The 26,377-nt window shown below is 48.8% G+C and overlaps 6 protein-coding genes across 7 annotated transcripts; 4 read left to right on the forward strand and 2 right to left on the reverse strand.

Annotated features, from left to right (window-relative positions):
• The first annotated feature begins 164 nt into the window (after nt 1-164).
• ift70 (intraflagellar transport 70) lies at nt 165-5,514 on the forward strand. The gene is made up of 19 exons (XM_058048447.2): nt 165-371; nt 631-696; nt 763-972; nt 1,047-1,103; nt 1,172-1,307; nt 1,424-1,528; nt 1,596-1,724; nt 1,843-1,892; nt 2,113-2,265; nt 2,336-2,401; nt 2,500-2,553; nt 2,626-2,691; nt 2,913-2,989; nt 3,131-3,338; nt 3,855-3,926; nt 4,001-4,104; nt 4,174-4,252; nt 4,359-4,488; nt 4,596-5,514. Exons 1-19 carry the CDS (start codon nt 324-326, stop codon nt 4,730-4,732), a joined length of 1,947 nt encoding a protein of 648 aa, XP_057904430.1. The 5' UTR covers nt 165-323; the 3' UTR covers nt 4,733-5,514.
• Nucleotides 4,937-7,321, reverse strand: lg16h16orf89 (linkage group 16 C16orf89 homolog). Its single transcript, XM_058048568.2, has 8 exons — nt 7,080-7,321; nt 6,580-6,732; nt 6,363-6,513; nt 6,162-6,279; nt 5,933-6,095; nt 5,749-5,853; nt 5,586-5,675; nt 4,937-5,471 (listed from the first exon to the last, which is right to left on the reverse strand). Exons 1-8 carry the CDS (start codon nt 7,255-7,257, stop codon nt 5,368-5,370), a joined length of 1,062 nt encoding a protein of 353 aa, XP_057904551.2. The 5' UTR covers nt 7,258-7,321; the 3' UTR covers nt 4,937-5,367.
• alg1 (ALG1 chitobiosyldiphosphodolichol beta-mannosyltransferase) lies at nt 6,807-10,943 on the forward strand. Its single transcript, XM_078797247.1, has 13 exons — nt 6,807-7,985; nt 8,138-8,215; nt 8,286-8,389; nt 8,457-8,605; nt 8,673-8,762; nt 8,838-8,951; nt 9,345-9,460; nt 9,528-9,566; nt 9,646-9,705; nt 9,766-9,876; nt 9,957-10,071; nt 10,160-10,235; nt 10,296-10,943. The coding sequence occupies exons 1-13, from the start codon at nt 7,703-7,705 to the stop codon at nt 10,425-10,427; spliced, it is 1,467 nt and encodes a 488-aa protein (XP_078653373.1). The 5' UTR covers nt 6,807-7,702; the 3' UTR covers nt 10,428-10,943.
• Nucleotides 10,447-12,359, reverse strand: eef2kmt (eukaryotic elongation factor 2 lysine methyltransferase). Its single transcript, XM_058048575.2, has 8 exons — nt 12,201-12,359; nt 11,845-11,907; nt 11,699-11,779; nt 11,537-11,638; nt 11,322-11,455; nt 11,011-11,258; nt 10,712-10,861; nt 10,447-10,607 (listed from the first exon to the last, which is right to left on the reverse strand). The coding sequence occupies exons 1-8, from the start codon at nt 12,306-12,308 to the stop codon at nt 10,504-10,506; spliced, it is 990 nt and encodes a 329-aa protein (XP_057904558.2). The 5' UTR covers nt 12,309-12,359; the 3' UTR covers nt 10,447-10,503.
• An 853-nt stretch (nt 12,360-13,212) lies between these two features.
• Nucleotides 13,213-18,250, forward strand: pigq (phosphatidylinositol glycan anchor biosynthesis, class Q). Of its 2 annotated transcripts, none has more exons than XM_058048482.2 (14): nt 13,213-13,323; nt 13,796-13,992; nt 14,074-14,260; nt 14,341-14,516; nt 14,602-14,798; nt 14,870-15,001; nt 15,081-15,201; nt 15,289-15,415; nt 15,500-15,653; nt 16,263-16,374; nt 16,696-16,776; nt 16,866-16,980; nt 17,061-17,122; nt 17,349-18,250. In XM_058048482.2, the coding sequence occupies exons 2-14, from the start codon at nt 13,834-13,836 to the stop codon at nt 17,514-17,516; spliced, it is 1,791 nt and encodes a 596-aa protein (XP_057904465.2). In that variant the 5' UTR covers nt 13,213-13,323; nt 13,796-13,833; the 3' UTR covers nt 17,517-18,250. The 2 variants fall into 2 exon arrangements, with proteins under 2 accessions (XP_057904465.2, XP_057904466.2); XM_058048483.2 differs by having other exon boundaries at nt 14,344-14,516.
• A 1,270-nt stretch (nt 18,251-19,520) lies between these two features.
• LOC131102909 (ras-related protein Rab-40C) lies at nt 19,521-26,181 on the forward strand. The gene is made up of 6 exons (XM_058048592.2): nt 19,521-19,674; nt 21,874-21,934; nt 22,523-22,583; nt 22,665-22,742; nt 22,823-23,045; nt 23,112-26,181. The coding sequence occupies exons 1-6, from the start codon at nt 19,533-19,535 to the stop codon at nt 23,384-23,386; spliced, it is 840 nt and encodes a 279-aa protein (XP_057904575.1). The 5' UTR covers nt 19,521-19,532; the 3' UTR covers nt 23,387-26,181.
• Nucleotides 26,182-26,377: the final 196 nt, after the last annotated feature.

Consider the following 26,377-nt stretch of genomic DNA (forward strand, 5'->3'; position numbering starts at 1 on the left):
TGTATAGCAGAATTTTGCAAATTCGGCCAAACTTAAATTGTGACTTTTTTTCAAATGAAAACCTGCTTTAATGAAAGGTTTGACAACAGTTTGCCACAATGACTCAAATGGTGAAAGTACAAATCTAATTTAGCAGTATCGTAAAATGTGGTTGGCTGACGCACACGTCAGTCAAAGCTCTTACTTCCGGTCATAGGTTGCTAAGTAACAAAAGTGCGCTTGCTGCGAAGACAGCACAGAAGCTATCAAGAGTCGCCGGTATTTTGGCTGAAGTGACTCAATGTTGGTTCGTTTAGATTAGTGAAAACCATACGTTTGGAATCATGATGACGATAAAAGACGGCGAGTACACGGCAACCATCTATAAACTGGTAAGAATAGGAAATACTGTGGCGGGAGTCGTCTGCTACTGTTAGCATAGCTAGCTTAGCTTAGTAGCAATGTATTCACAGGTAGTGACTCAGGAGTTAAAACTACCCCGAAAATAGTGCCTTTTTCTTCTTTACGGTATGACGTTTGTCATCTACTTTAAGTCGGGTTATCTTACGGAGCAAGTCACACGATCAGTATGTTGATGGGAGTCAATAAGGAGCCAATAATGCTCGTAATGAATTTTGTGTTGTCTTGCAGATAAAGGACAGTCAGTATGTTGAGGCCATCCACATATTAAACAGCCAACTTCAGAAGCACACAAGAGTAAGTGTGGCTAAATGCTCCTGTTGTGATACCTTATTCTATGAGCACTTCTTTCATGTCTTTCAGTCCAGAGCTGCACTGTCTCTGCTGGGCTTCTGCTACTATCACATCCAGGACTTCAGCAGCGCCGCAGAGTGCTATGAGCAGCTCACCCAGCTGCATCCAGAGGTGGAGGAGTACAAGGTGTACTACGCCCAGAGCCTGTACAAAGCGGGCTCATACGTGGAAGCCACCAAGGCCTCCTTCGCACTGGACACGGCCACCAGTCACATTAAGGTTCATTGGCTGCATCACAATCTCGCACAACTTCTCAAAAGTGTTCATTGCTTGCTAGTCTTCTTCCTCCACAGATGATCAAGCTTCAGGCCTCCATCAAATATTTTGAGGAGAATTACTCTGCCGCCAAGGTACCGTTGTCGAGATGTTTCCTGCGTGTAGCACTGTTCATGTAACGAGCATCGCTCCATGTGTGCAGTCTCTGGTGGAGCAGCTGCCCCAGGAGGACCCGGACTACGTCTACAACATGGGCTGCCTGCTCTACCAGGACGCCAAGTACGAGGACGCTTGCAAGAAATTCACGTCAGCCATGCAGCTGCTGGGATACGTGCCTGGTAATCAAACACCCACACCGGCCTTGACATTTGGAGCCACTGTTTTGACCCGTGTCCTTATCTGCTGTGTCATTTACAGTTGTTATTTTTGACTCTTTTTCTTTATTTTCTCTCAGCGCTGTCTTACAACATCGCGCTGTGTTACTACAGAATGAGCAACTATGCCCAGGCCCTCAAGTACATTGGCGAGATCATCGAGCGAGGCATCAGGGAACATCCAGGTAACACGCTGATGTTGTCCAAGCTCCGGGCCCGCGCGATAACGATGACCTTCTTCCACCATGTCAGAGCTGAGCGTAGGTCTGACGACCGAGGGCATCGACGTGCGCAGTGTGGGCAACACGCTGGTTTTGCATCAGACCGCGCTCATTGAAGCCTTCAACCTCAAAGCCGCCATCGAATACCAGCTGAAGAACCGTAAGAGCTCCAGTCAATGCTGTCTACACGCTTTGACTGACAGATGGAGAACTTCTATCTATTATTAATATTGCTGTGTAAATAAACGATGCATTGACTACTGAATGTTCATTTGCAGTGAAAGGAGCTCAGGAGGCTTTGACGGACATGCCGCCACGATCAGAGGAGGTAACCGCTGTTGTGTACTTGCTTGTGGTGTGTCTCTGCTGTCACTGTCCTTTATTCTGTTTGTTGTGGAGATGCACCACTATTGCCCTCTAGTGGCATGTATTGCAGACTGCATGCTGCCAATGCAGGTTTCCTCTTTATTATATATTGTAGACATACTTACAGAACTCGGACAATGACGACACATGACACATGACGACATTCAAGTACAATATTACAGGAGTTGGACACGGTGACCCTCCACAATCAGGCGCTGCTCAACATGGACTCCAAGCCGTCGCAAGGTTTTGAGAAGTTGGCCTTCCTGCTGCAGCAGCCGTCCTTCCCTCCTGTCACTTTTGGAAACTTGCTGCTGCTCTACTGCAAACATGAGGTGAGCTAAGAGTCAAAGGCATTGAAATGTTAGCCGACATCATCTCACTCGGGCTCTCCTCCTTTGGCAGTACTTTGATCTGGCAGCAGACGTCCTGGCAGAAAATGCCCACCTCACCTACAAATTGCTGTCTCCGGTAAGAGCGGCTCCTCGCATGGAACTCATGTGCTGCCTTTACTAAACATAATGCATCCGACACTTTGTGTGTGATGGCTATTTTTGTTTCTTTTGTAGTACGAATATGAGTTCCTTGATGCCTTTTTGACCTGCCAGACGGCACCGGAGGAGGTACGTTAACACCCGGCAGGTGTATGTTGATTGACATGACAGCAGTAACAATCACATGTGTGTTTGTGACAGGCATTCAGGAAGTTTGATGACATGATCGGCAAAATGACGGAGAAGTTACGCAAGCTGGCCAAGCAGGTGGTCTGCATGCTTTCCATCTCTTTCCATTCTCTACTTTTACAAGCTTTTTATCCTCGATATGCAATACAGGACTGCAGTCTATTTGACATGATCACATGATTGTCCAATGTGCATAACTGTCCATGACCAATTAGCAAATTGCTTGATTCCTTATTTTGATATCTGAATATGAGCAAGGTGACTCATTGTTTGACGTGCCGCTTCCTGAATGCTTTCAGCTGCAAGAGGCCAAGGCAGTTCGAGATGACGAAGGACAGAAGAAAGCTCTGCACGAGTACGACACCATGCAGGAGAAGTGAGAACACACACACGGCATGAACTGGGATGAACGTGTAGGGGAACATCACGCTCATCTCCTAAACACATAAATAAAAGTCCTTCTTGCAAGAAGGCCGTGCACCTCCACCCATCCTGACGTTCCTGCTCCTCTGCCAAGGTACATTGTGGTTCTGATGGCTCAGGCCAAGATTTACTGGAACCGGGAGAACTTCCAGATGGTGGAGAAGATTTTCCACAAGTCGATGGAGGTGTGCAACGAGGACGACACGTGGAAGCTGAACGTGGCCCACGTGCTCTTCATGCAGAACAAGTACAAGGAGGCCATCAGCTTCTACGAGCCCATCGTCAAGAAGCACTACAACAACGTGAGTGACGCGTGGGTAATGTGGGCGGAGCCAAATGCAGCGTGGGGTCAGCTGACGGGTTACCTTTGTGTACAGGTGGAGCAGTGTAGCGTTCAGGAGTGTCCGTGCACATGCAAACCTTCGGTAAAAGTAGACCATGCAGCTGTGCAGTGTCTTTGTGGGTTTTTTTTTTTTCTTTTACTGTTTGCAGTGTGGCTTTTGTGTCTTCAAAAGAATCCTGCTCTCGGAGCGTTGCACAGGCATAAGAAATGATTATGAAGAGGGGTGCACCATCATTATCTGACAACATTAAAAATAGCTCCGATAACCGATCATTGAACAAAACACTCAAATGAGGCAAGATTGTACTGTGCAGGCGAGCAAATCAAGTGCTCCTTGTTCCTCTTGCCTGTGATGTTGATGTTTTGAGCACACACAAAAGTCGGCCTTGGGCGAGGTTGAGGAGGAATGTCTCAAAGGTTTTGTGAATCCTGCAACTGAATCTAACAAACCGTGACAATGTGTGTGTTGATGTAGATCTTGAACGTGAGCGCCGTGGTCCTGGCCAACCTGTGCGTGTCCTACATCATGACCAGCCAGAATGAAGAGGTACTCCCATGCAGGACTTTTGGACTTGAATGAGACGGCTGTTATGTCACCTTCACGTCCTCGTGCTCCTCCAGGCTGAGGAGCTGATGAGGAAGATTGAGAAGGAGGAGGAGCAGATCTCCTACGACGATCCAGACAAGAAAGTCTTCCACCTCTGCATTGTCAACCTGGTCATCGGGTGAGTAGCAGGCTGTCAAACCCGCAGGGGGGAAACGTCTCTGGAATTAATTTATATTCTTGTCTTCAGTACTTTGTACTGCGCTAAGGGCCACTATGATTTTGGCATCTCTCGTGTCATCAAGAGCCTGGAGCCTTACAACAAGAAGGTTGGCACTTCATGCACCCTATGATTGAACTGCTTCCAGGAGCAGTAGGTCACACCCCTTTCGCAGCCAGCCAATGATTAATCAGCCTAATCGTCGTTGTGTGCAGCTGGGGACAGACACGTGGTTCTACGCCAAGCGCTGCTTCCTGTCTCTGCTGGAGAACATGTCCAAACACATCATCACGCTGAAGGGTGTGGTGGTGCAGGAGTGCATTCAGTTCCTGGAGAACTGTGAAGGTGAGTCTCTCGCTGGTCTTCCCTCTCCATCAACAAGCTCATTAGCGGGACTCACGAATGAATCCAGATGTTTGCAGTTCTTCATTGCGCCCTTCTCTCCGGGTCAGAGTTCGGGAAGGAAGTGCCTGCCATCATCGAGCAGCCTCTGGAGGAGTCGCGTGTTCAAATGGGGAAGAACACCGTCACCTACGAAGCCCGACTCCTCAAAGCCCTCTTCCATAAGGTCACCAGCTGGAATGAGTGACGTCACGAAGGTCCGCCACCAGGATTTAAACGGCAGAGACTGTTTGTAGTGGCTGACTTACGTTGACACTCTGGCTCACACACACACACACACATTTATTGACTTGTGATGGACAGCCATATAGTGAGCCATATATGGCATTTTTTAATCCTACCACAAATGTGTGATAAAGTCGCACACAGTTTTTCCTGATGGACCCCCCCCCCCCCCCCACGCACACCACAGATACATAGCAGTCTGTAGGAAACACTGCACACACACGTCCATGTGTTTATTTTGGATGTAGTGTTTTTCCATACATTCATGGTCATGACACAAAAGGCTTCGTACTTCATACTTATGTGCATTATACTTTAAATATAAAACAGGCAGCTTATTGGTACTTTAAGGTTATTTCGTATCACTTGTGTTGTGTTGGTTTGTTAGCAGGATGGCACAATAACAACTTCTCTACTCTGCTTTGTGGAGGACTCCATGAAGAGCCGCTTAAGGACCAAAAAGGAATAGTATCAATGAAGGTGTACCATTCAGTCCTCGCTCTGCGCTCTACTGGGTAACGAGGGGGGGGGGTTCCATTTTGGGCCAGACACACCAATCTTGGACTCATGCCCACCATGATTGGGGGGGTTGGGGGATCACGAGAGGGGCCTCTTGGTTATGTCCTGCTCTGCCAGGTAGTAGTTTAAATATCCTCCCAGTGCGCCAACCGCCACAGCCGTCATGTGACTGGAGCAGCCATCTGCAGGAAAAACAGGATTTTCAAAATAAAACTGTCAAAAGCAGTTTTGTGTGATTCAGAAGTAGACTTTGTCCAGTAATGCCTCTTCTCTATGTGGCATGTGTCCAAACCCACCGGAAAGTATCTTCTCTCTCCTCTTCACGCGGCGGTGAGGCTGCAGCTGCTCCAGCAGCTCGTCTCCGATCATCTGCGAGATGATGCTCCCTGAGGACAACATCCACACGCAACTTCAGCTGAAATCCAACACGGCAACAAGGAACCTCTGAGGCTGACTCACTGTCACGGCCAAAGCAGCCCAGCTCGTCGTCTTGCAGGCGGAGGATGTGCTGCAGCCAGTCAGGTTTGTAGAAGTCGGAGAAGCCGGCCAGACCACAGATGAGGACTGTGAACATGTGGGAGGAGCTCAGAGAGCCGCAGCGATGTTTGATGACCGATGATGGGACTCCAATGAGCACACTCACTGTTCTCGATGAAGATGTCAGCCGTCTGCTCAGTCAGCCCCTCCCTGATGATGTCCTGGTTGGTCTTCATCATGTTGGAGCAGAAGATCTTCTGGTAGCTGCGTTCCGTCATGTTGGTCCGGGATGCTCGCATGTCGCCTTTCAGCAGGTTGGAGCAGCCTTTCTGGGAGCAACACACCAAAAACACATTGGCCCCTGAAGGTTCCTCTCATGCTCCTCGTGGACTCACCATCTTCCCAATCATGAAGTAGAGCAGCTGATGGGACAGCGAGTAGTGAGGGCAGCCGAAACGAGTCATGGTGTCCCGACAGGGTTTGGTGACGATGCATGGTGTCCCCTTCAGTTTCCTGCTCACACAAACAGGTCACTTAGTCTCCATCATGCAGGGGGGCCCTGCCCCAGGGGCCCTGCCCCGTCCTTCTGTTCGTACCAGGTGCCCAGCAGCAGCGTCAGACACTTGTCGCTGAGCTGCTCGTCATAACACTCGCTGGTGGTGGCCGAGGGGTACACCAGGCTGGGGTCTGTGGTGCTCCACTCCTGAGGAACCTGCCAGAACCTCCAGGTGAGGAGAGGTTCAAACTCTGCAAGAAGTGTGTTTTCATTTTTTGTCCCCATTCATCTTAACGCTTTTGGCTATGGAGTCTCACCTTGGTAATATTTGGGATCATTCTGCTCCAGGGCGGTGATGGCGTCATCAAAACTTCGGTCCAGACGTCTGACCAGCTCCACGGAGGCCGTCCTCTGAGCCCAGCTGACCGGGTCCGAGTGAGGCCATGTCCTAACTGCCTCCTTCAATTCAGCTGGAGGGCAGTGGCACACAAACACACAAAGACCAGGACTGTCCAAGCTATTACCAGCAAGGGCCCGATACAGAAATATTGAAGGAGTGTTTGCTACTACTACACAGGGAACTAAATAGCTAGTCAACAAGAGTTGTGGTTGTTCACCAAATGCCAAATCCTGGACATATTTCAAGGTAACACAATAATTACTTTCTCTGTTAACTACTTACATATATGAAGAAGCAATTCCATGACTAATCCAATCATTTTTTAAAGCAATGTATCAATAGTATGCTGTGTTCTAGTCAATGCCGTGACATTGCAGCCTGCAGGAGGACACTGCGCCACAACCAGCCCTCACCCACCCTGCAGCATGAGGAAGCCCACTACGCCGTCCAGGTTGATGTGCTCATGCTGGCGCTCCAGGAACGCCGCTCCCTTGGAGAGGCTGCCCAGCACGTCATCGATCACCTCCGCCAGCGAGCAGCCCGCGGCGGCCAACAGCGCCAGCACGGCGGCCAGCTGCAGCCTCGACGTCCGCATGTTGTGAGCTGAGAGCTCCGGTGACGTTCTTCTTGGAGGGAGGGGAGTGGAAGGGGCTGGAACGAAAAGCAGACGTCAAGAAGAAGAAATATATTTACTCACTTGGGAAATCAACGTCATAACGCCAACATTAGTATACAATGTAAAATGCACAAATTAATAGATCAAATTGATACTGTACTATTAACGTCTTAAACGTGCATTCTCTTTAAGTTTCACCAGAGGGCGACAAAAACAACTCCGGTAAACCGTGTTGCTACCAGGTTTTTGTGTCCAGATAGTAAACTTTAGTTATTTAGACTTTAAGTTATTTAACTTAAGTCGAGTGCTGTGCGGGTTTGAATACAAATCTTGCGTTTGGAACTTGACAGGAACCTACGCGGTCTCTTTAAAACTTTATGCACTCCTCTTCCGTGTTGCCGGTCGTCGCCAATCCCAAACAAACATGGCGACGCCCGTCCAACGCGTCGCTTTCCCTGCTGCTTTGGCGCTCATTCCGTTGGTCCTTGCGCTGTTTTATGGCGCAGGTTGGGATGTTCGGTGGCCCCTGGTGTCTGCGGCGGTGGTCGGCCTTCCGGTGGTGCTCTGGCTGCGGCGGAGGGACGGTGGATTTGAGCGGCGTGTTTGCGTGCTGGTGCTGGGGGACATCGGTCGTAGTCCTCGCATGCAGTATCACTCTCTGTCCCTCAGTAAACATGGATATGACGTGACTCTTGTCGGCTTTTTAGGTAATAGTCCATTTAGTCAAGGTTTAATTGGGGTTATTGTCCACCGTGCGAATATAAAACACTTTGTAAGGAGTTACTGACTCTGTAGTATCTGAAGTTTGGTCACACTTTGTCATGTTAGCCGGTTAATCAAGTCATCTTTTTTTCTGCAGACAGCAAACCCCATGGAGATGTGCTGAAAGATGAGAGAATTCATATCGTCCCAGTGGCGGAGGTGAAAGGATTCAGAGGTACCTGCTTGTATTCTTGTCATTGCTATTTCAGTAGTGATGACATGGTGACCTTGTTTTTTCCTCCCAGGGGGACCACAAATCCTGACCTACGTGTCCAAAGTCTTGGTCCAATTTGTGCAGCTTCTCGTCGTCCTGCTGAGGATGAAGACTCAGGCTCACATCCTAATGCAGGTCGGTGGCACGCAAGAGCTCATCACAGGTGATTTCGGCGAGGCCAACCTCTCACTCCGTTTCCCAGAATCCTCCCGGGTTGCCCGGCACAGCGGCGGCCTGGCTGGTGTGCGTGTTGCGAGGCAGCCGCTTTGTCATCGACTGGCACAACTACGGCTACACCATCATGGCCCTCAGCCTCGGCCACAAGCACCCGCTGGTGCGCCTGGCAAGCTGGTCAGTCGTCTTTCGGTCATAACGGTCCTGTTATCGCGTAGAAAGTCGTTATTTGTTCTTTCTGCAGGTACGAACACGTCTTCGGACCGCTGGCGACTCACAACCTGTGTGTGACCAACGCCATGAAGGACGACCTGCACCACAACTGGGGCATCAAGTAGGGATCAGGTTGCACTAGCAGTTCATCTTCATGTGCTGCATCACTGCTCCAGTCTTTCATTGACCACCACAGGGCCACCACGCTCTACGACAGACCGGCCGCCATCTTTCGAGAGACTCCGCTGAAGACGCAGCATGAGCTTTTTCTGAGGCTCTCACACACACTTCCTGTCTTCCGGCACAGCAGGCGAGTGATGCTTTGTCTGCTACGATTCTGATGGCCAGGCTAAGATAGGCGAATAAGAAGAATGGCACTTCTGGGGAAAAGAAATGTAACAGCGAGTGCTGCATTGTGACCATCAGGGGGGCTCGACTCATGGGAGCTGCAGAAGGCCCAGAGAAGGCTGGAGTACACCAACAGTCTAACATCACCCTTCATGCAGATTTCCACAGCGCTGTGCCAGTTTGACTGAACTTCATAGCTACTGATACAGCCATACTGTGTTGACTGGGTTAGCTCATAGATGGGATGTGGTCACTATCCAAGGTGCTGATCTGCTTTCAATTTGTGTTTTGTTTATGTTTACTAACAATATTTCATGTTTTCATTACTGGAGCCTCTGTGTTTTATGTCCTGCAGTGAGGATGAGGATGATGGCAAGGCGACCGTCTTCTCCGTGCGGGACCCTGCCAAGGACACTGTGACCTTAAGGCCGGGCCGACCCGCCCTCCTGGTGAGCAGCACCAGCTGGACAGGTGAGTCTTTGTGTGTTGACACGCCCACTTTCCACCAGTTTGTCATCACGTTGGTTTCCCTCCACAGAGGATGAAGACTTCTCCATCCTCCTGCAGGCTCTCCAAGGTAACCTAACCGGTCTTCTTCTCTTCTCAACCAATCAAGTCATCTTATCTCAGCTGACGTCCGCTTTTCTCCTACACAGAATATGAAGCTTCGATTCAAGGAGGAGCGACTTTGCCGGAGCTCGTCTGCGTCATCACAGGTAAACATCCTGACTGATGTTCCATCTTGGTCTCATGGTAACTTCTCCTTCTCCGTGAAGGCAAAGGTCCTCAGAAGGAACACTACATGAAGATGATTGACTCCATGAGTTTGAAGCATGTGAAGATCTGCACGCCCTGGCTGGAGGCAGAAGACTATCCTGTGCTGTTAGGTGAGATGACTGGGGGGGGGGGGGTCTCTGCTGCACCTTATTTTGCTGTGCAAAACTAGCATCTTTTTCCCGTCCTGCAGGTTCGGCTGACTTGGGTGTTTGTCTCCACAAGTCGTCCAGCGGTCTGGACCTGCCCATGAAGGTGGTGGACATGTTTGGCTGCTGCCTGCCAGTCTGCGCCGTCCACTTCAAGTGGTGAGCGGACCTTCCGCTTTGACGTACATGCGATGCCATTATGGTCCAAGACCTTCACGGTTCATTTCAAAAACCTGTGTCCCACCAGCTTGCATGAGCTGGTGAAGCATGACGAGAACGGACTGATCTTCAGAGACGGTCATCAGCTGGCCCAGCAGCTCAACGTGAGTTTTTGAACAAGACACCAATTCATTTGTAGACGAGAACCTCACGTTTGTTTCCAGTCTCTTCTCTCAGAGTTTCCCAGCAGCGAAGGCAAACTCGGCCGCTTCAGGAGGAACCTCCGTGCCAGCAGAGGGCAGCGCTGGGATGACAACTGGCACCAGAACGCCCTTCCGCTGATTTCTTCTTCTTGACTGGACTGATTCTTAGCTCACATTGAATCGTTATGAACATTCCATCAAACTTCATTTGTAAATAAAAGCACTTTTATTATCGCAGGTACAATTTAATCAGCTCTAATTCTGACGCTGGCTCGTACTCAAACACGTGACTGACAGCTTCACTGATCACACGATGGCCGATCCCTGCGTCACCTGTCAAACATGGACAAGTTCAAACCCCGCCTCCTGTACGCTACTGACCAATCACTGTTAACGCGTGGAAAAGCCCAGCATCACCGAGACGAGTCGTTTCTTACCAAGCTGCTTTGTGAAGCCTTCGTACGTCTGCCGGTTCCTCACCGTGGAGCAGATGAAGACGTCAGGAAGGACACGCCCACACTTCCTCCTCAGGATTCTGGACAGCAGCTGGACCAGAACCGGTACGATGTCTGGATCGTACACCACGTCTTCGACATAGAGGAATGCAGTCAACATGACACGCCCCTTTTACTGTAGTCCCCTCCCACCTCAGGCAGCACAGGCCTTGACAGACTGACCCCGCCACAAGACACTCCCACCTGCCATCACCTCATTTGCATATTCCACAACATCTGACCTGCAGCGATGACCACGTCTGCGTCGATGGCGTCCAAGTGCTGCTCCGTCACGTTTGACCAGTCCAGCTCCTCCACGCTGACCTCAGGCGGCGTCTCCTCCTGGAAGAGTCTGTTGAGCCGCACGTTGTCCTCAAGTCTCCGCAGGACGCTGCCGTGTCCGTCGCTGAAGACGTACTTGGAGGGGCTGCAGGAGCGACACACGGTGACGCCCGTGAAGCCCAGGCCGCTGCCCAGCTCCAGAACCTTCCTGCAGGGAAAAGGACGGTTCTGATGTGTCTGGTAGGTCCACTAACGGTGGACATGGTGGTACCTGCCAGCGAAGGTCTGCGGGTGGTCCAAGGCCCACTCGGCCAGGTAGAGGGCGGCGTCCCAGGTCACCAACCCGGTCGTCCCCTCTGAGATCAGTGCCAGGTTCTCCAACAAGCTGACGGTGCCGCCACACGGCTGCAGGACCAAGTCCACATGGTCTTTCTGCATGATGTCACCGAGTGTGCGCGTGTGTGTGTGTGTGTGTGTGTGTCCTACCAGTAAGAAAGTTCGGTATCCTTCGGCTCCTTCCTGGGCCGACAGCACCTCACCCAGGGCGTCGTAGAGCTGGTCCAGCGGCTCGCAGTCGGCAGCCTCCACCTGCAACGGTAAACAAAACGTAACCGTCATGACGGGATGACAACATGGCAGACCACTCACCCGCCTGATCAGCTCGCCGAGAAAATACTTCCTGTATCGTGCTGATGGCGGGAACTTCTTGCAATGGGGATGAAGACAAGTCTGACAAAAACATGAAGACCAATCAAAAGCTGTTCCTCTGAGTCTTTATCAGGGTTCATATTTACCTGGTTGAGGACATCTAAGATTAACTGTGAGGATTTGCTGCTTTCCAGGTCCTTTTCTAACAACTGTAAAGGGAGAAACAGCCATTTGATTATGAAATACAGTACACATTTCTCCTACTAACTCCATGGCACTGATGCTGTGAATTATACTCCCGTATCAAACATGCACAACTACTAATACAGCTAACACAAATGTAGATATTTGCTTGAATACTAACCTGCAACTGAATGGTGACTAAGTCCAATCAATTATATTCATTTATAAAAATAATAGCCATTACGCTAGATCAGCTTCTTTTACGAAGGAAATATTTCGAAAGACATTTTCTGAACAAACTATCTCGCTCAATACTCACATTCCAAGGAAATAAAGCCGGACGACTCGTCGAGAAAAAACACGATTGAAATTGTTTTAAAAAATCTGCTCGATTTTCTTTGCTCGGGGCTTTTCTGTTCGACTTCATTGCTCACGTGTTTCGCCCTTAGCCCTCGCGAAAGTATCGCGAGAGTTGTGGCTAGTGTAGTTTGATTGCGTGTCTGCTTGTTTAAAGCATATTATAGCGCCCTTTTTCTTGGGGTGTCACCGCAGAAAGAGATAAGTCATTTTACCGTTGGGTGACTCCTTAGGAAGGGAAAATACATTCACCGTGAGTAATATTATTCTTATTATTATTCTTATTGTTCAGTATAAGGATATTATTTGTATCGCTATTATTATTGTAGCTGTTGTATCGTTGTACATTTGCTTACCTTCAAATATTTATTTTGCATTTAATACATCCTAACAGACATAAATTAAAGTGTATTATTTTTCATGTGTGTGCATGATACCGATCAGTAAAAGTATTTAAAAAGTAACAGAAAAAAATATAAACCAGGGGTGTCCGTTTTGATGTTTTTACTTCTTTTTAAGAACTGCTAAAAATATATATTGAAGGACAATTATGTTATGTTGTGTTGTACACAGCGTATAATTATTAGTCCTATTAATATGAACATTTCCATTTGTTAGTTTCCATAAAAACGAGCAGCAGGCTTACATTGTTTTGTCTTGGCACTAAAACTACCAAGCTATGGTAAGAAGTTGTATTTAAGTTAAGAAGTGTTTATTTTTGGTTTGTAATTTTTGTTTTAAGAATTGTTTAATTTTTATTTCCAGAAATCACAAGGAATGTTGAAGGTACAGCCAATAAAATATAAGCTGCTGGTCGCCACTGGTTATTGAGTATTAACTTTTTCATTATGCCTTGTTGTTTGTTTTATTTTATGTGCGTAATTGTTTTAGGAATGTGAAGTTTGACATTAATAAAGACAAGCTGCCACAAGGGCTGCATTTTAGACACCCCGGAGGTAAACGAACATCAATTGTGGTGACACTTCCGGTCGGAACATTTAATGTGTGCGACTGTCAACAAAGAAAATGGCGGAATAGCGAAATGCACTACACGAATGGAAGGTGAAACTCTACGTCCCCAAAAGGTAAAACGTTGCGATTGTTGGTATTATATATCTACATTACGCGCTTTACTGTTTTAATTGGGCGATGAAACTTTCCATTTTAACATTTTGATGGACGGACTGTGGCACTTGGATACTTTAGTGATGTGTCAACATCGTCCTATTCAAACTATCATGAGGACGTCTCTTACTGTAGAAGTAAATAAAGCACAAAATATCCAATTAGTTTTGTTTTTATTTTCATATGACTGCATCATTTTACATTATTAATAGATTATTTGTGCTAGCCTGCTAACTATTGGAGGTGACATCAATAAAAGTTGTGCCTCGGGCGCTCCAATCTTGATGAAGGACAAAAACGAGGGCAGTCGTGATGTTTGCACACAATCCTCTCAGTCCTGTCGTCTGTCTGCCGCCCATCTGTCCCTAAAACGCCCCTATATATGTTACTTGTATGCGGGAGTGACTTTGTTTGTGTCTTGTTGCTCATCAGCTCTTCTGCAAGTCAGCGGCAGCGTGGCCTTAGAAGCCATGGTGCTCAAAGTCTTCTTCCCACAATGCTGCAACCGGGCGGCGAGCGGGCTGCTGGTGGGCCGCTGGATCTCGAGCGATGGCCACGACTCTGCTGTGGTGTTAGCGGTCATCCACTACCCGTTCATCCCCAGCCAGGTCAAACAGTACATCCAGCAGGTGTTGTATTTTATATGCACTTTGTCATTGACGCCCGCGGAGATGCTTTATACATTTTTGGTCTCCATGTTTCTGTCCCAGATGGAAGCCCGGAGCAAAGTGGAGCTGTGTGTGCTGGGATCTTGGAGCTTGCCCAAAGACGGTCAGGAGGGCATGGAGAGCTTCCTGAGGGACCTGAGCACCATGTTCCCTCAGAAACCCTGGCTGCAGATCAGTCGCCAGATGGGAAAGACCGGCTTCACCTGCCAGCTCCTCAACCGCGACCCCAGTACGACGCAGTGCTCACTTATTTATCTGTTCTCAGGTTTAGCCAACATGGTCCAGACCAAGAGCATGTTTTTTTATCAGCAGCTCAACAAAAGGCAACAAAGGAAGATGTGAAGAAAGACGACGAGGAGGAGAACGAGGAGGAGAAGGTGATCTTTGTCCACTACGAGCAGAGAAAGGTGATGCTGTCACAGCTTCATCCCATCCGGAATGGCGTCACTGAACCACCAACGGAACCTCCGTCCGAGCTGAGACAAGTATAACCAAAATATTTCTACTCACACCAGTAAAAAAAACAAGCATATTTAAGCAAATTTGATGATGGTGTTCCTCCCCCCTCAGGTGTTCCACACGGTGGCCCACAGCCAGCCGCTCTTCTTCCTGGACAAGTACGACGATGGGCCGCTCAAGTCCACGCACTGGCAGACCCAAGGTCGCGAGGGCAGCATCATCGTGGAGCTGCTCAAGCAGGCGTCGGTGCCGGTCTGCGCGTTCCTCAGCTGGCTCCTCTCCGTGTGGACGTGGACGTGCAGCATGCGGTGAGAAGAGCACGAGCGAGCTGTGCTCTGGACGCGTTTCAGCTAACTTGCGCTCGCTTGTCCCGTTCCAGGATTTTCCGTCTCTACCCGCTGCGCTTCCTGTCCAGCAAGCTCTCCACCTGTGCCCAGCTCAGCAGCAGGACCAAACACCTGAGGACGCTCACCTCGCCCAAAGCAGCCGTCAATCACACGCAGTTCATGAGGTTTGCTCCCATTCTTCTTCTTCTTTGCTCAACCATTGATTATTATGATGATGATGATGATGATGTTTTGTGTGTGTAGAAAAGCCCACATGTTTGTGTCCTTCCTGGTGGACGTGGCTCTCGGCATGTTGCTGGTGTCCTGGCTCTACCGAGACGACCACATTAGCATGTTAGCCAACATGCTGGTGCCGGCTGCCGATGTGAGGCTGACAATTGAACACGACTGCAGTGAAATATGCTATTTGTTGTTCTTCTACTGATAGCACTGTGCTCGTGGTCTTTTCTAGCGTGTTGCTAAGGAGCTGGAGGAGCTGCTGCAGTGGCTGATGGGAGCTCCAGCAGGGCTGAAGATGAACCGGGTCCTGGACCAGGTGCTGGGCCGCTTCTTCCTCTATCACATTCACCTGTGGATCAGTGAGTGGACGTCCCCCCTCCCCCCTGCAGCACAATGTACACGCATGCTTGCAACACACATCCTGTACACGACGCCGCCTCCAGGTTACATCCACCTGATGTCCCCCTTCGTGGAGGCCATCTTGTGGTACGGAGGCCTGTCCGCCTGCCTGGGCTTGACCTTTGCCCTCTCCCTGCTCTCGGACATGGTGGCCCTGCTCACCTTCCACATCTACTGCTTCTACGTCTACGGAGCCAGGTGACATTTTCCCTTCTCTTTTACCATCCGTGTATGGGATCATGCATGGAAATAAAATGAGAAAAATATCAATTTAAGATAATAAGACATTTTGTGCATACCATTAGATTTAAACTAACTTTTGTTAGCGCTGATATTGTGCCAAGGAAAGCAGACGCAACATGCTGTGCTGTTGATGAGCTGTGTTGCATTACATGGCCCGCAGGGGGCAGGCTTTCCCAATTTTTTTATCTGTGTATTTTTATGGTAGTCTATGGATTAAAGATGCCGAAAGACAACATGACATCAATCAGCATAGGAAATGGAAAAGGCTTCATTAGAAGATGAGCGTTGCCGTCCTTTGAGTCCTGTTCGGTTCTGCTGGTGCCAAGAGGAATAACGAATGTTGAGCATTCCCTGTCCAATGTGGGAGGAGGCGGACTGAATTATGCATTCATACTAAAGATAGCGCCTTGGCCTGCGCTGCATAAGGAAATATTAGCCACGTTCTCTGTTGCGTATTCATCGAAGTCCATGTGACGGCTTGGGTTGTTAATGTCATGTTCGTTCCATGTCCAAGTCGAAAGCCGTCTTTGTAGATTGATGTCAATGTAGAAAATGTGATGACAGAATCTACTGCCTGAAGATCTACGGGCTGTCTTCTCTCTGGAGGCTCTTCAGGGGGAAGAAGTGGAACGTGCTGAGGCAGAGGGTGGACTCCTGCTCCTACGACGTGGACCAGGTATGGACCCCACTGTGATAAGATATTAGAGCATATGAAACCTATTTGAAGCCTTCTAAGTACAGTTCTCAACATTGTTAGAGCCCTCTAGACATGAACTAACACCCCTTTAGTCACTTATTACCTAATATAGTAGACATGAGAGACCATCAGCCATAATATAGACTCACACATATTTAAACTTTCTATGAATACATTTTTTCATCAAAAAACTGTATGGCGTTGGAAGGACATGCTCCATTCACAGAAAGTCCCATTATAATGTGTTAGAGCGAGAGGGAACAGCGAGAACCGTAGACTAAGATGTTTGTGTCGCTGCAGCTGTTCATCGGGACGCTGCTGTTCACCATCCTGCTCTTCCTGCTGCCCACCACTGCACTCTACTACCTGGTCTTCACTCTGGTACCACACTCATCGGGATCTTCTTGGCTGTGTGTTTTTGGATCATTTATGTATGGCTTTAAAAAAAGAAATCTGTGTGTGTTGCACAGTTGCGTGTGGTGATAATGTTGTTCCAGGGCGTCATCCACCTCAGTGTGGATTTCCTCAACTCCTTCCCTCTCTTCGCCATGGGCCTCCGTGTGTGTCGGCCGTACCGACTGGCAGGTAGGCTGGCGTCCACACGCCTATTTCTATCGCACGTAGCCCTGTGATTTCCCTGACCTTTCCTGCCCCCTGCTGGTCAGAGGGTGTCAGGTTCAGGGTGCTGAGTGACGAGCCAGGCACTGCGCTTCATCTGCTGATGGAGGTGAATTTTCACATTTTCTTCTTACTTTCTAGTTTGTTCCTTTTTTTGACAAGCATTAACGTCCATGAAATTCTGTGTTATTTGTGGTGCACCTGGCCTGCCAGAGAATAAGAACATGTAGCAGGAGGGATCAGTGTTTCCCCACAGATAGACTGCAGTCTTGTGGGGGGTAACATAAATGGTCACTCCACCTTAGTCCATTTTTTTTTGTCTCTGAATTGATCAGATCAACCCTCTGAAGAGCAGCACGGTGATCCAGACGTACCGCACGCCCACCTACAGCTGCTACCCCAAAGACTCGTGGGCCGCTCTGGTCAAGAAGCTCTTTGTCGGGGAGCTCATCTACCCCTGGACGCACAACAGCACCAAGGCTGATGCTACCAAGGCTGACTGAGAGAGCCTGATGGAGGGGCTGATGGAGGGCCTGGAGGCCGGCGGCCATGCGGGGAGAGCGAAGGAGAAAGGGAAGAGATGAATAAATAATGAAATGGAAACAGATGGACGACAGCAGAGAGGAAATGGACAAGAAAAGTGAAACCAGCACGATGAAACGCTGCAGTCGATGACGACGAGGCAGAAGGGAATCAAATGTTGGTGTGACTTCACAATGGCTAAAATATCACCAACGCGGCTTTGGTGAAATGAAGTGTTTATGAATCTTGTACATGATGGGCATCTTGTACAAGCCTTTTACTAACTGTAGATGCTATTTATCTAGATATTTTCATACATAGAGTTCAGTTCTTCTATTAAGTTATTTAGCAGATGCAGCACTTGAACAAATCAGTCAGATAAGAACTCTTGAATCTCAAATTTGAGGTCAAGTTCAAGCCAGGAGCTAGAGTTAGCCACCATGAGCTAATGGTGTTATTTGTGATTTTTTAATCAAAGTCTTAACATTAATTTAGACCAAAACAACATTGAACAAGTGTTTTTTTAATAGTAACAATGATTTCTAAATGTTTGTGTTTTGTCATGCGCCTGATCATTTGAAGTGTTAATATGAGCCGGTGTTAGTGTCAAAATGTTAGATTTAAACAAGAAAAAGATTGATTGGATACATTTTTATTGTTGATTTATGTGATCTCCATGATGGCCATTTGCCATGAAATAAAATCATGATATTGATGTCTGCTGGTGTTTTGCCAAGTCAGTCATTCTGATTTAGGAATCTTTGTGAAAAATGCCTATTTTCAATCATTTGTGTAGTTACATTTGTCATAAAGACCCTTTTTCACCAAGTAAAGGATGAAACCGCTTGTTATTTTAAAACACCAAACTGATTAAATTCAGCAATTGAAACAGTTAAAGGGACGGTCATTGAGCGATTAATTTGTATCACAGGAGGAAGGTTGTGTCTTTGTTTAGTGCGACAATTTGATCATCTTTGTTGTTCCACTCACCATCTGCGTGTTGTTGACAGCAGTGCTTGAGTGACACCTTTCCACGACCAATAGTAATTTCTATATTTGCGGTGGTAAACACACCGACCAATCGCACAACTAAGAGGGCGGGGCATGACACGAGAGGGCGGCAGCTGGGAGAGAAGGCAGCAGTGATCTGTCAGGCGGCGGCAGAGGCTTCACTGTTGTCGGCTTCTCTTCCACCACCATGCCTCGGAGGAACGAACAGATATGGAGGTTGCGGACTGACACGGCGGATCACAAGCAGAGATTCGGACTGGATCTATAAACCCCGCGGCGTTTTTCCTCCACGACGATTCCTTGGATGTAACGGAGGGAAGTTCAAGTCACCATTGTCCCCGGGCGAGAGGACGACAAGGCGGCCTCGAATCGCGCAGAAGCCGCTGGAAGGTGAGCTCACCAGGTTAGCATTTAGCTAGCTAGCTTTTTTAACAACATTGTGTGTGTGTGTGTGTGTGGTCGTTATTAAAATGCTGACGGCAGCGTGTAACCTGGAATAATGTGACCGGTGACGGTGTCTTTAAATACTTTTTCTGCGCCTCGGTGACGTTAGCAGCGGCCATCCGTGTAACGACAGCTGGCTGGTTAGCTTGTGGGGCTAGCTTGTCGTTTTTGAAAAGAGAGATTGTTTACGACTCCAGTTAACAAAAGCAAGTTGTTACGGCCAGTATGATTTATTTAATGATGATTTGTATTACACACAAGTCCCATTGAAGCTTTCCAAATATAGCTTGTTTAGATCCCAGGCAGTACTGCCAGATAATTCCTAGTTTGTCTTTGTCTGGAGTTGTCATCCCAGTTGAATTGTTGCTCTCCCAGTCTAGTTGTTGACATATGACACTGGGCTGTGCAGCCGGCAGGTACCAGCCCCCATAAACATCTTTATTGTGGAGCAGGCTAGCTTGTGTCTTTATGTCCAACTTGACATTCCCTCATCATCATCATCATCATCATCATCTTGTCTGCAGGGCTCCATGTGAGAGGCCATGGGCAGTCAGGGCAGCCCGGTGAAGAGCTACGACTACCTCCTCAAGTTCCTCCTGGTGGGGGACAGTGACGTGGGCAAAGGGGAGATCCTGGACAGCCTCCAGGACGGCTCGGCCGAGTCCCCGTACGCTTACAGCAGCGGTGAGTCCATCCCGTCTCCGGCCTTGAGGTCCTCCTGTTGTCATCGTGCTTGCTCATCACAAACGTCATGAGTTTACAAGCTGCCGAGAACAACACATGGAGTTTCTTCACTGCCTTTAAACACACACACACACACACACACAGCTTTCACGTGAATATATGGATGGACATTGTTGCCAGGACAACCGAGCCAGTCAGTCCAGGTTTTTCCATGACCTCATCAGTGGACAAGACAACACAGCGTCATGTTTTGTAGCGGGTGTGAAGGTGAAGGTGTACACATTTGCTTCAATATACATATTTTTGCTAATAAAACACTAAATTCAAGCACAAAGCCACATGAATTATTAATGGATGGTTTGGAAAACCGTGTTAGAAACTGGAAGAGCCAAGCAGCCAGGGACGCCTGCATTGATGACATAATGCGCGACCAAGTCAGCTGCGGCGTGGGCGTATGAGGCGTGCTCAGAAGCAGGGTTACCATTCAAATGTAATGCAGCCTGGTGGCCCCCCCATCAGTAAGTGCATGTGTGGGAAACACAGCTCATGGCATGAGGGAAAATAAACAAAGTGAGGAAGCTGTCCTTGTTGTTGCCAGAGAGCTTCAGCGTCTTCATGAATTATGAAGCTCACACAAAGTCTTGGTGTCCTTTGTGGCCTTTTATTTACTTTGCCTCCAAAGTAAATATTTGAAGAAGAACAAATCAGCACAGAGAAGAAGTTTGTCGTTGGTTGTGGAGGTTTGATCGGTGCTGCACAGCTCACACCGCATGTTTCCTCACCACCTCCTCTTGTCCTTCTCACCTGTAGTCATCGCCATCAAAAGATACTCAGTAGGATTTGTAAAGAAGCGTGTTTGATTGGCCACACCTCCCTGTGCACTGCGGCTGGGGTTTTGTGTTGCAGAAGAAGCGTGGATCGCAGAAGAACACCATGTTCTCTCCGCCTGGAATAGAAGCCGAGCGTTCAGAGCAGCTATCGATCATCCAGTGAGGCCCCGTCGGCAGCCAGAGCCAAGGAAGCACTGTCTCTCCCTCGCTCTTCATCTTTGCAATGAAATTAGCTCAGCACTTTAGCTCAGTGGAGGCTTCATGAGTGAACGCTGATGTTGTTATTAGCCAGGAAGTGTTGATTGCCTGCACTCTTCTTCATCTTTGATAACGTGCGGTGGATGGAAGACACGGCGTAGAAGCGTATCGATTCATTAGAAGTATTCTCTGATTTGAGGAGCATAAGTGGCTCATCATGGAACGCCCCCCCCCCCTCACTGTGGCTTTCACTCTCACTCCTGGAGCTGCTGTGCAGAAAGTGAAATCATCATTCAACTCCCAGTCGCTTCAGTCGTTGGGCCCGAGGACATTTCCCACACCGCGTGAAAAGCACAGGAACCAGTTGAGAAGATCCAAGGCAACATGTCCGGACATGAGGGGGCAGGTGTAGTCAGACGGGTTTGGCCGCCCGAGGCAGAGTACTGCCACCTTCTTTGCCAAAAATGTTACACACATGGTACGACTCAGAAGACAATGAAGGCGGTATGGGACCTGTTCCGCACTGCTAGCTTCTGGTTGGACGACTTTGAGCTACACCATTTAATTATCTCTTAATGGGGGGGTGCGAGATGACACCATCGGTGAGGGAGTGATGATCAAACCGCCATATTGCAAAGGACGGCTGCACTCACTAAATATTGTGGCTGAGTTGGCCACACTGAACCTTCGTGCTACGTTTCCTTCTTCTACTGGTGTGTATGAGGTGTGTTAAGAAGCAGAGTTAGGACAGAGCTGGAAGGACACGCTCCCGTTCTAATGTGTTTATGATTGATGGCTGACAGGTAGCGCCAAATCTATTTGTGGCGGGCTGGGAGACGGTCTGTCAATCAAATACTCAGCAGTAGTACTCACCAAAGGCCTGGTGGACTTTAATAATGCTGATGATCCAAAGACACAAACTGGGCTTTAAGTCCATCCCTGAAGAGCAGCATCGTGTTCTGGATGTTGTACGCTTCTGTGAAAGATCACCAGAGCTTAAACATTCATTGCCCTCATCAATATTTCAGATCTTGCAGTCATCCGCTCTTCATCTCCACCATCTCATCGTAACCCTTTGCAGCGCAGAGCGGCTCGGTTTTGTGGATTCTGTCTTTGTGAGTTCAAGGAAATGTTAACCGCCACTAACGCTCATCTCTTTTTGTCGGTGCAGGCATCGACTACAAGACCACCACCATTCTTCTGGATGGGCGGAGGGTGAAGCTGGAGCTTTGGTGAGTGATGACGCTTGCGGCAGAAGTGGATGTCGGGGGGGACACAAGGGATCCGCGTACATAAGGAAGCCCGTGTTGTTGCTCCGCGCCCCGCACACACATCGAGATGCTGCACGTCATCGCAGAGCGTGAGGCGTGTTTAGTGGAAGTGGGGCGAGTGCAGAGCCAGCGCCTGTTTCTCTCCCCTGGGGGGGGGTTCAGGGCCTGATCCTTTTTATTTATGCTGCATCAGGCTTTCCTCCGCCGCCTCACGCTTCTTTTTTTGTCCTATTTTCTTCTCGCTCGCTCTCTTCCCACCATCGTGTCGGCGCTTCCCGTGTTTGTGTCATGACTCATCTCACTCCGATGGAGGTGGTTAAGCGGGGGACGTGTTCCTCCGTGTTCCTCCGTGATCCTCGGCTCGGCATCAGATTTACCTCAATGCACAGATTGAAACGGGCTAAACACTAAATGCTCCCCCATTCCGGCCATTTCACGACCTGCTCTTAAACACATCATAATGGGACCGCCTGTGAATGTTTGCGGTTCCAACTCCGTACAGTAGATGGCACCCTAACTCTGCTTCCTCGCGGTCTTCTCCTTCTTCAGGGACACGTCAGGACAGGGGAGGTTCTGCACCATCTTTCGCTCCTACTCCCGAGGGGCTCAGGTGAGCACCACTCGACCGAAAAGCCGGGACACCCCGGTGTTCCTAAGGTTGTAGGTTCTATTGCGGTCTTTCTTCCTGCAGGGCATCCTGCTCGTGTACGACATCACCAACCGCTGGTCGTTTGACGGCATCGACAGGTGGATACGAGAGATTGACGAGGTGAGTTATTCCAGCATCGTTTGAATGTAATGAGCCCCAGAGGAGGGTTTTGATTGGTCCGTGTCCTCATGCTGCATCAGCATGCTCCCGGCGTGCCTCGCATCCTGGTGGGAAACCGCTTGCACCTGGCCTTCAAGCGGCAGGTGCCCACCGAGCAGGCGCGGGCCTACGCCGAGAAGAACGGCATGACCTTCTTCGAAGTGAGCCCGCTGTGCAACTTCAACGTCATCGAGTCCTTCACGGAGCTGTCGCGCATCGTGCTGATGAGGCACGGCATGGAGAAGTTCTGGCGGCCCAACCGAGGTGCGTGGCAAGTCATGTCGATGTTTGTCGAACGCCACCGAGTCACCAAACGCTTCTGTTCTGCAGTCTTCAGCCTTCAGGACCTCTGCTGCCGAGCCATCGTGTCCTGCACGCCTGTCCACCTCATCGACAAGCTCCCGCTTCCCGTGGCCATCAAGTCGCACCTCAAGTCCTTCTCCATGGCCAACGGCATGAACGCGGTCATGATGCACGGACGCTCCTACTCGCTGGCCAACCCGGCCGGCGGCTCCAAGGGCAACAGCCTGAAGCGGTCCAAGTCCATCCGCCCACCCCAGAGCCCCCCGCAAAACTGCACCCGCAATAACTGCAAGATCTCCTAACTTTCATTTTCCCCTCCGGACAATGACGAGACCACCGCGTGGCGTTTGCCAGGATGCACGAGGGCGTGACACGGAGGGAAGCAGCGCGTCCCTCCAACCTGACGGGCCGGAGATCAGGAATGATGGCGAACGGGATGAATGACGTGCTGCTCTCACGGCGAGCCAGAACACGCTAGAACCTTTCAGATACTACCTTGGGGGCGCCAGGAGAGGAAGTGAAACGTTCGAGTGTCCCGATGCTACTTCACGACTCAGACGAGAAACTCCGGTCTTGTCCGCTTGTACAGACTACGCAACACTCGTCATGTTTCATCTGCTCTCTGGAACTCCAGAAGCTAAAAGTCCTCACACACACGAGCACAATCCACCGCTGCTTTGGTGTGGCCTTGACGGAAGCCCCGCCCCCGACTCCTCCTCCTCATGGTCCTAGCGCTGATAGTGGCTTTTTATTAGTTCTGACCAGCTAGTCATTTGCCACTTCCATTTTTTTTTTCTGCGCATCGCCGCCTACTTTCAAGTGGGATGCCTTGTTGCCATGGATACCAGCCACTGCTACAATACGTGACTCATCTCTGTCCCTCACACTTTGTGCTTTCCAGCTCGACACAAGTCCAGGAAAGACTGTTCTCATGCTTTTCCTTTGCTGATCCCTTCATACACTTTAGCTTGCCTGCTACTACGAATACTGCTAATACTGCTAATACTAATACTACTACCAGTACTGCTTGCGGCTGCTTTTAGACAAAAGCAGCAAGGGTAAGCAAACGTGAGCAAGTTTGGCAGTTGTGGAACAAACAAGCAGCAGGAAGTTGTTCTGTGTGAGAGCGGAGGTGTGTGTCGGCGTGTAAACAAAGCAGGGACGGGTTGCCAGACCAACGCAGAGACGCTTGGGAGTCGCATGAAATCTTGGTCCTGTATTTATATTCCTCTAAAACGGCCCCTGTCCCCGCATTATTGACACTATTCTTCACTCAACTCCCAACAAATACGAGCCCTGCTCGCTGGTTTTAAAGCACAGTCGCGATTACTTTGTCATTTGAAGACAATGTCAACCACTTTCTGCTGTTTTTGGTCATCAAGTCCCAGCCAGCCCGTCTGCATAGGAGTGCGTCGCGGTGCGTTATTAGCCATTTGTTAAATGTTTATATTAGGGCACCATGACTCATTTGCATTTAAACTGCCTTCGTCACGCCGTGGGTTCATGTGGGACAGCTGCAGCCCAGCTGTTCCCACCAAGATCATCCATCTTCCAGGTACACCCGGCAGAGTATGGCAAGAAAATCAGAAAATGGCAAAAAGGCTCCACGTGGGAAACTGCAGATTGCATTTAGGTGTCATCTGCCGCATGGAAATGCGACGCCGCTGCTTTCATGCCGCGTCTTCTGATGCGCCCCGCCGCCTCCGCACGTCAGCCCCGCGATTCTCTGCTGCTGAATAATAGATGCTCCTCTCATAGATCTCAGGAGGGCCTCCATCAGTGCGCCGCAGCGCCTCCTCGCTTTTCTTTCATCCTTTCACTCCTCAGCATCCTCAGCCTCTTCTCTCTCGCTCAACACCATGTTTCCCGCTACGCCGCCACTTGTTCTCACCTCCTTTCTCCACCAGATCCGTCTGCGCTTGTTTGTATTTCGGAGGCTCTGCTGGTTCCTCCATCATTAGGAGACCATGAGAACCTTTTTGATCTAATCTCAACTTTAGTCATGTTTATTTCCTGGAGGGCTAAATGGAAAAAACTACTATCATATTTTTGAAGGAGTTACTGCAGACACACGTTGCTTATTTATATCCCCAAATATTCTCCAAACTGCAGTCCTGTGGCTTGTGTGGTTCCGTTTTGGATCTGATCTGGCAAACAGGAAAAAAAAAAGATCAGACTATTTTTTCCACAGGCTTTGGTGGATGTTTGCTCTTTACTTGATGTTTTGGCAGCGCGTCGCCTCCCGCTGTAATCTGGTGCAGACCGCCTTGCTGGCTGGCACCTGGCAGCACCATCGCTTGTAGATGTTTGCAGCGACACTCCTGTGGGAATGTGTTTCCTTCCTTCCTGCCAGCCAGCCACTGCTTTTCCACTGGCCGCTCTCTGACACGTGACCACACCCATAACAGCATCCGCACTTGGAAGTGCTTTTAGTTGTTTTATGTGGCGTGTGATTGGATTCCAATCAGGAATCTGGACTAAGTCTATGACATAAGACTATGTAAACCACATACAACAGCAAATGTGTTGCTTACGGGGGTCTTTTGCACAAAAAGGGACTTTTAATGTATATCAGCTTTTGTTTTCAGGAGCCTGCTGGTGAATTTTATGAACTTTACGAGCGTTGTCCAAATTTCAGAATGAATTTGAGTCGGCGCCGTTGCCAAGAATTCCAGAAGAGGTTTCCTCTCTGATGACGGTCAGGAAAAGTCTTGTCGTTGCTGACTCGCCGACTCCAAACATTTTGATTGTGTTTTCATCTTCATCTTGGACATCTTCCTCTCCTTGTGTCGAGACACTTTGTTTTCTCAATAATTTTCGTGCCAAGGAGACAAAGAAAGAAGATGTGCTTCGGCCTGCTGGCCGATGTAAAGGACCAGTGTTTGAGCATTGAGATTTATAACTAAGACTTGAGCAAGTAACACAAGTTAAACACTATTTTTGGGCCCAAAGCTGCTGAGGTGTGAATGTGTTTGTGCGTGTCTGAGAAATAAGCTTAATTGTTTGTTTTCCTTTTTTTTAAATTATTGATTGTACAGTTTCAATGCTGTGACTGTTTAAAGAGAGGCTTTTTCACAATAAAACCATTGAATGTTAAGATGTTGACCAGTCATTATTTGTAGATGTTACAGAGGTTGTAATCATCAAAAGTATGGTATGGTTTTATTGTATCAGAACAACTGGCACCGAACATACATGGTTACATCTGCTAATGGTCAAAAGGGAGTAGGAAAAAGTGGCGTTTATGTCATGTTTATAGTATTTCACTCCGTTTTGTCATTGCATTTTTTTCC

Source organism: Doryrhamphus excisus, linkage group LG16, assembly GCF_037039965.1.
Source record: "Doryrhamphus excisus strain RoL-2023G ecotype Guam linkage group LG16, RoL_Dexc_Guam_v1.1, whole genome shotgun sequence".
Classification (NCBI taxonomy): Eukaryota; Metazoa; Chordata; class Actinopteri; order Syngnathiformes; family Syngnathidae; genus Doryrhamphus; species Doryrhamphus excisus.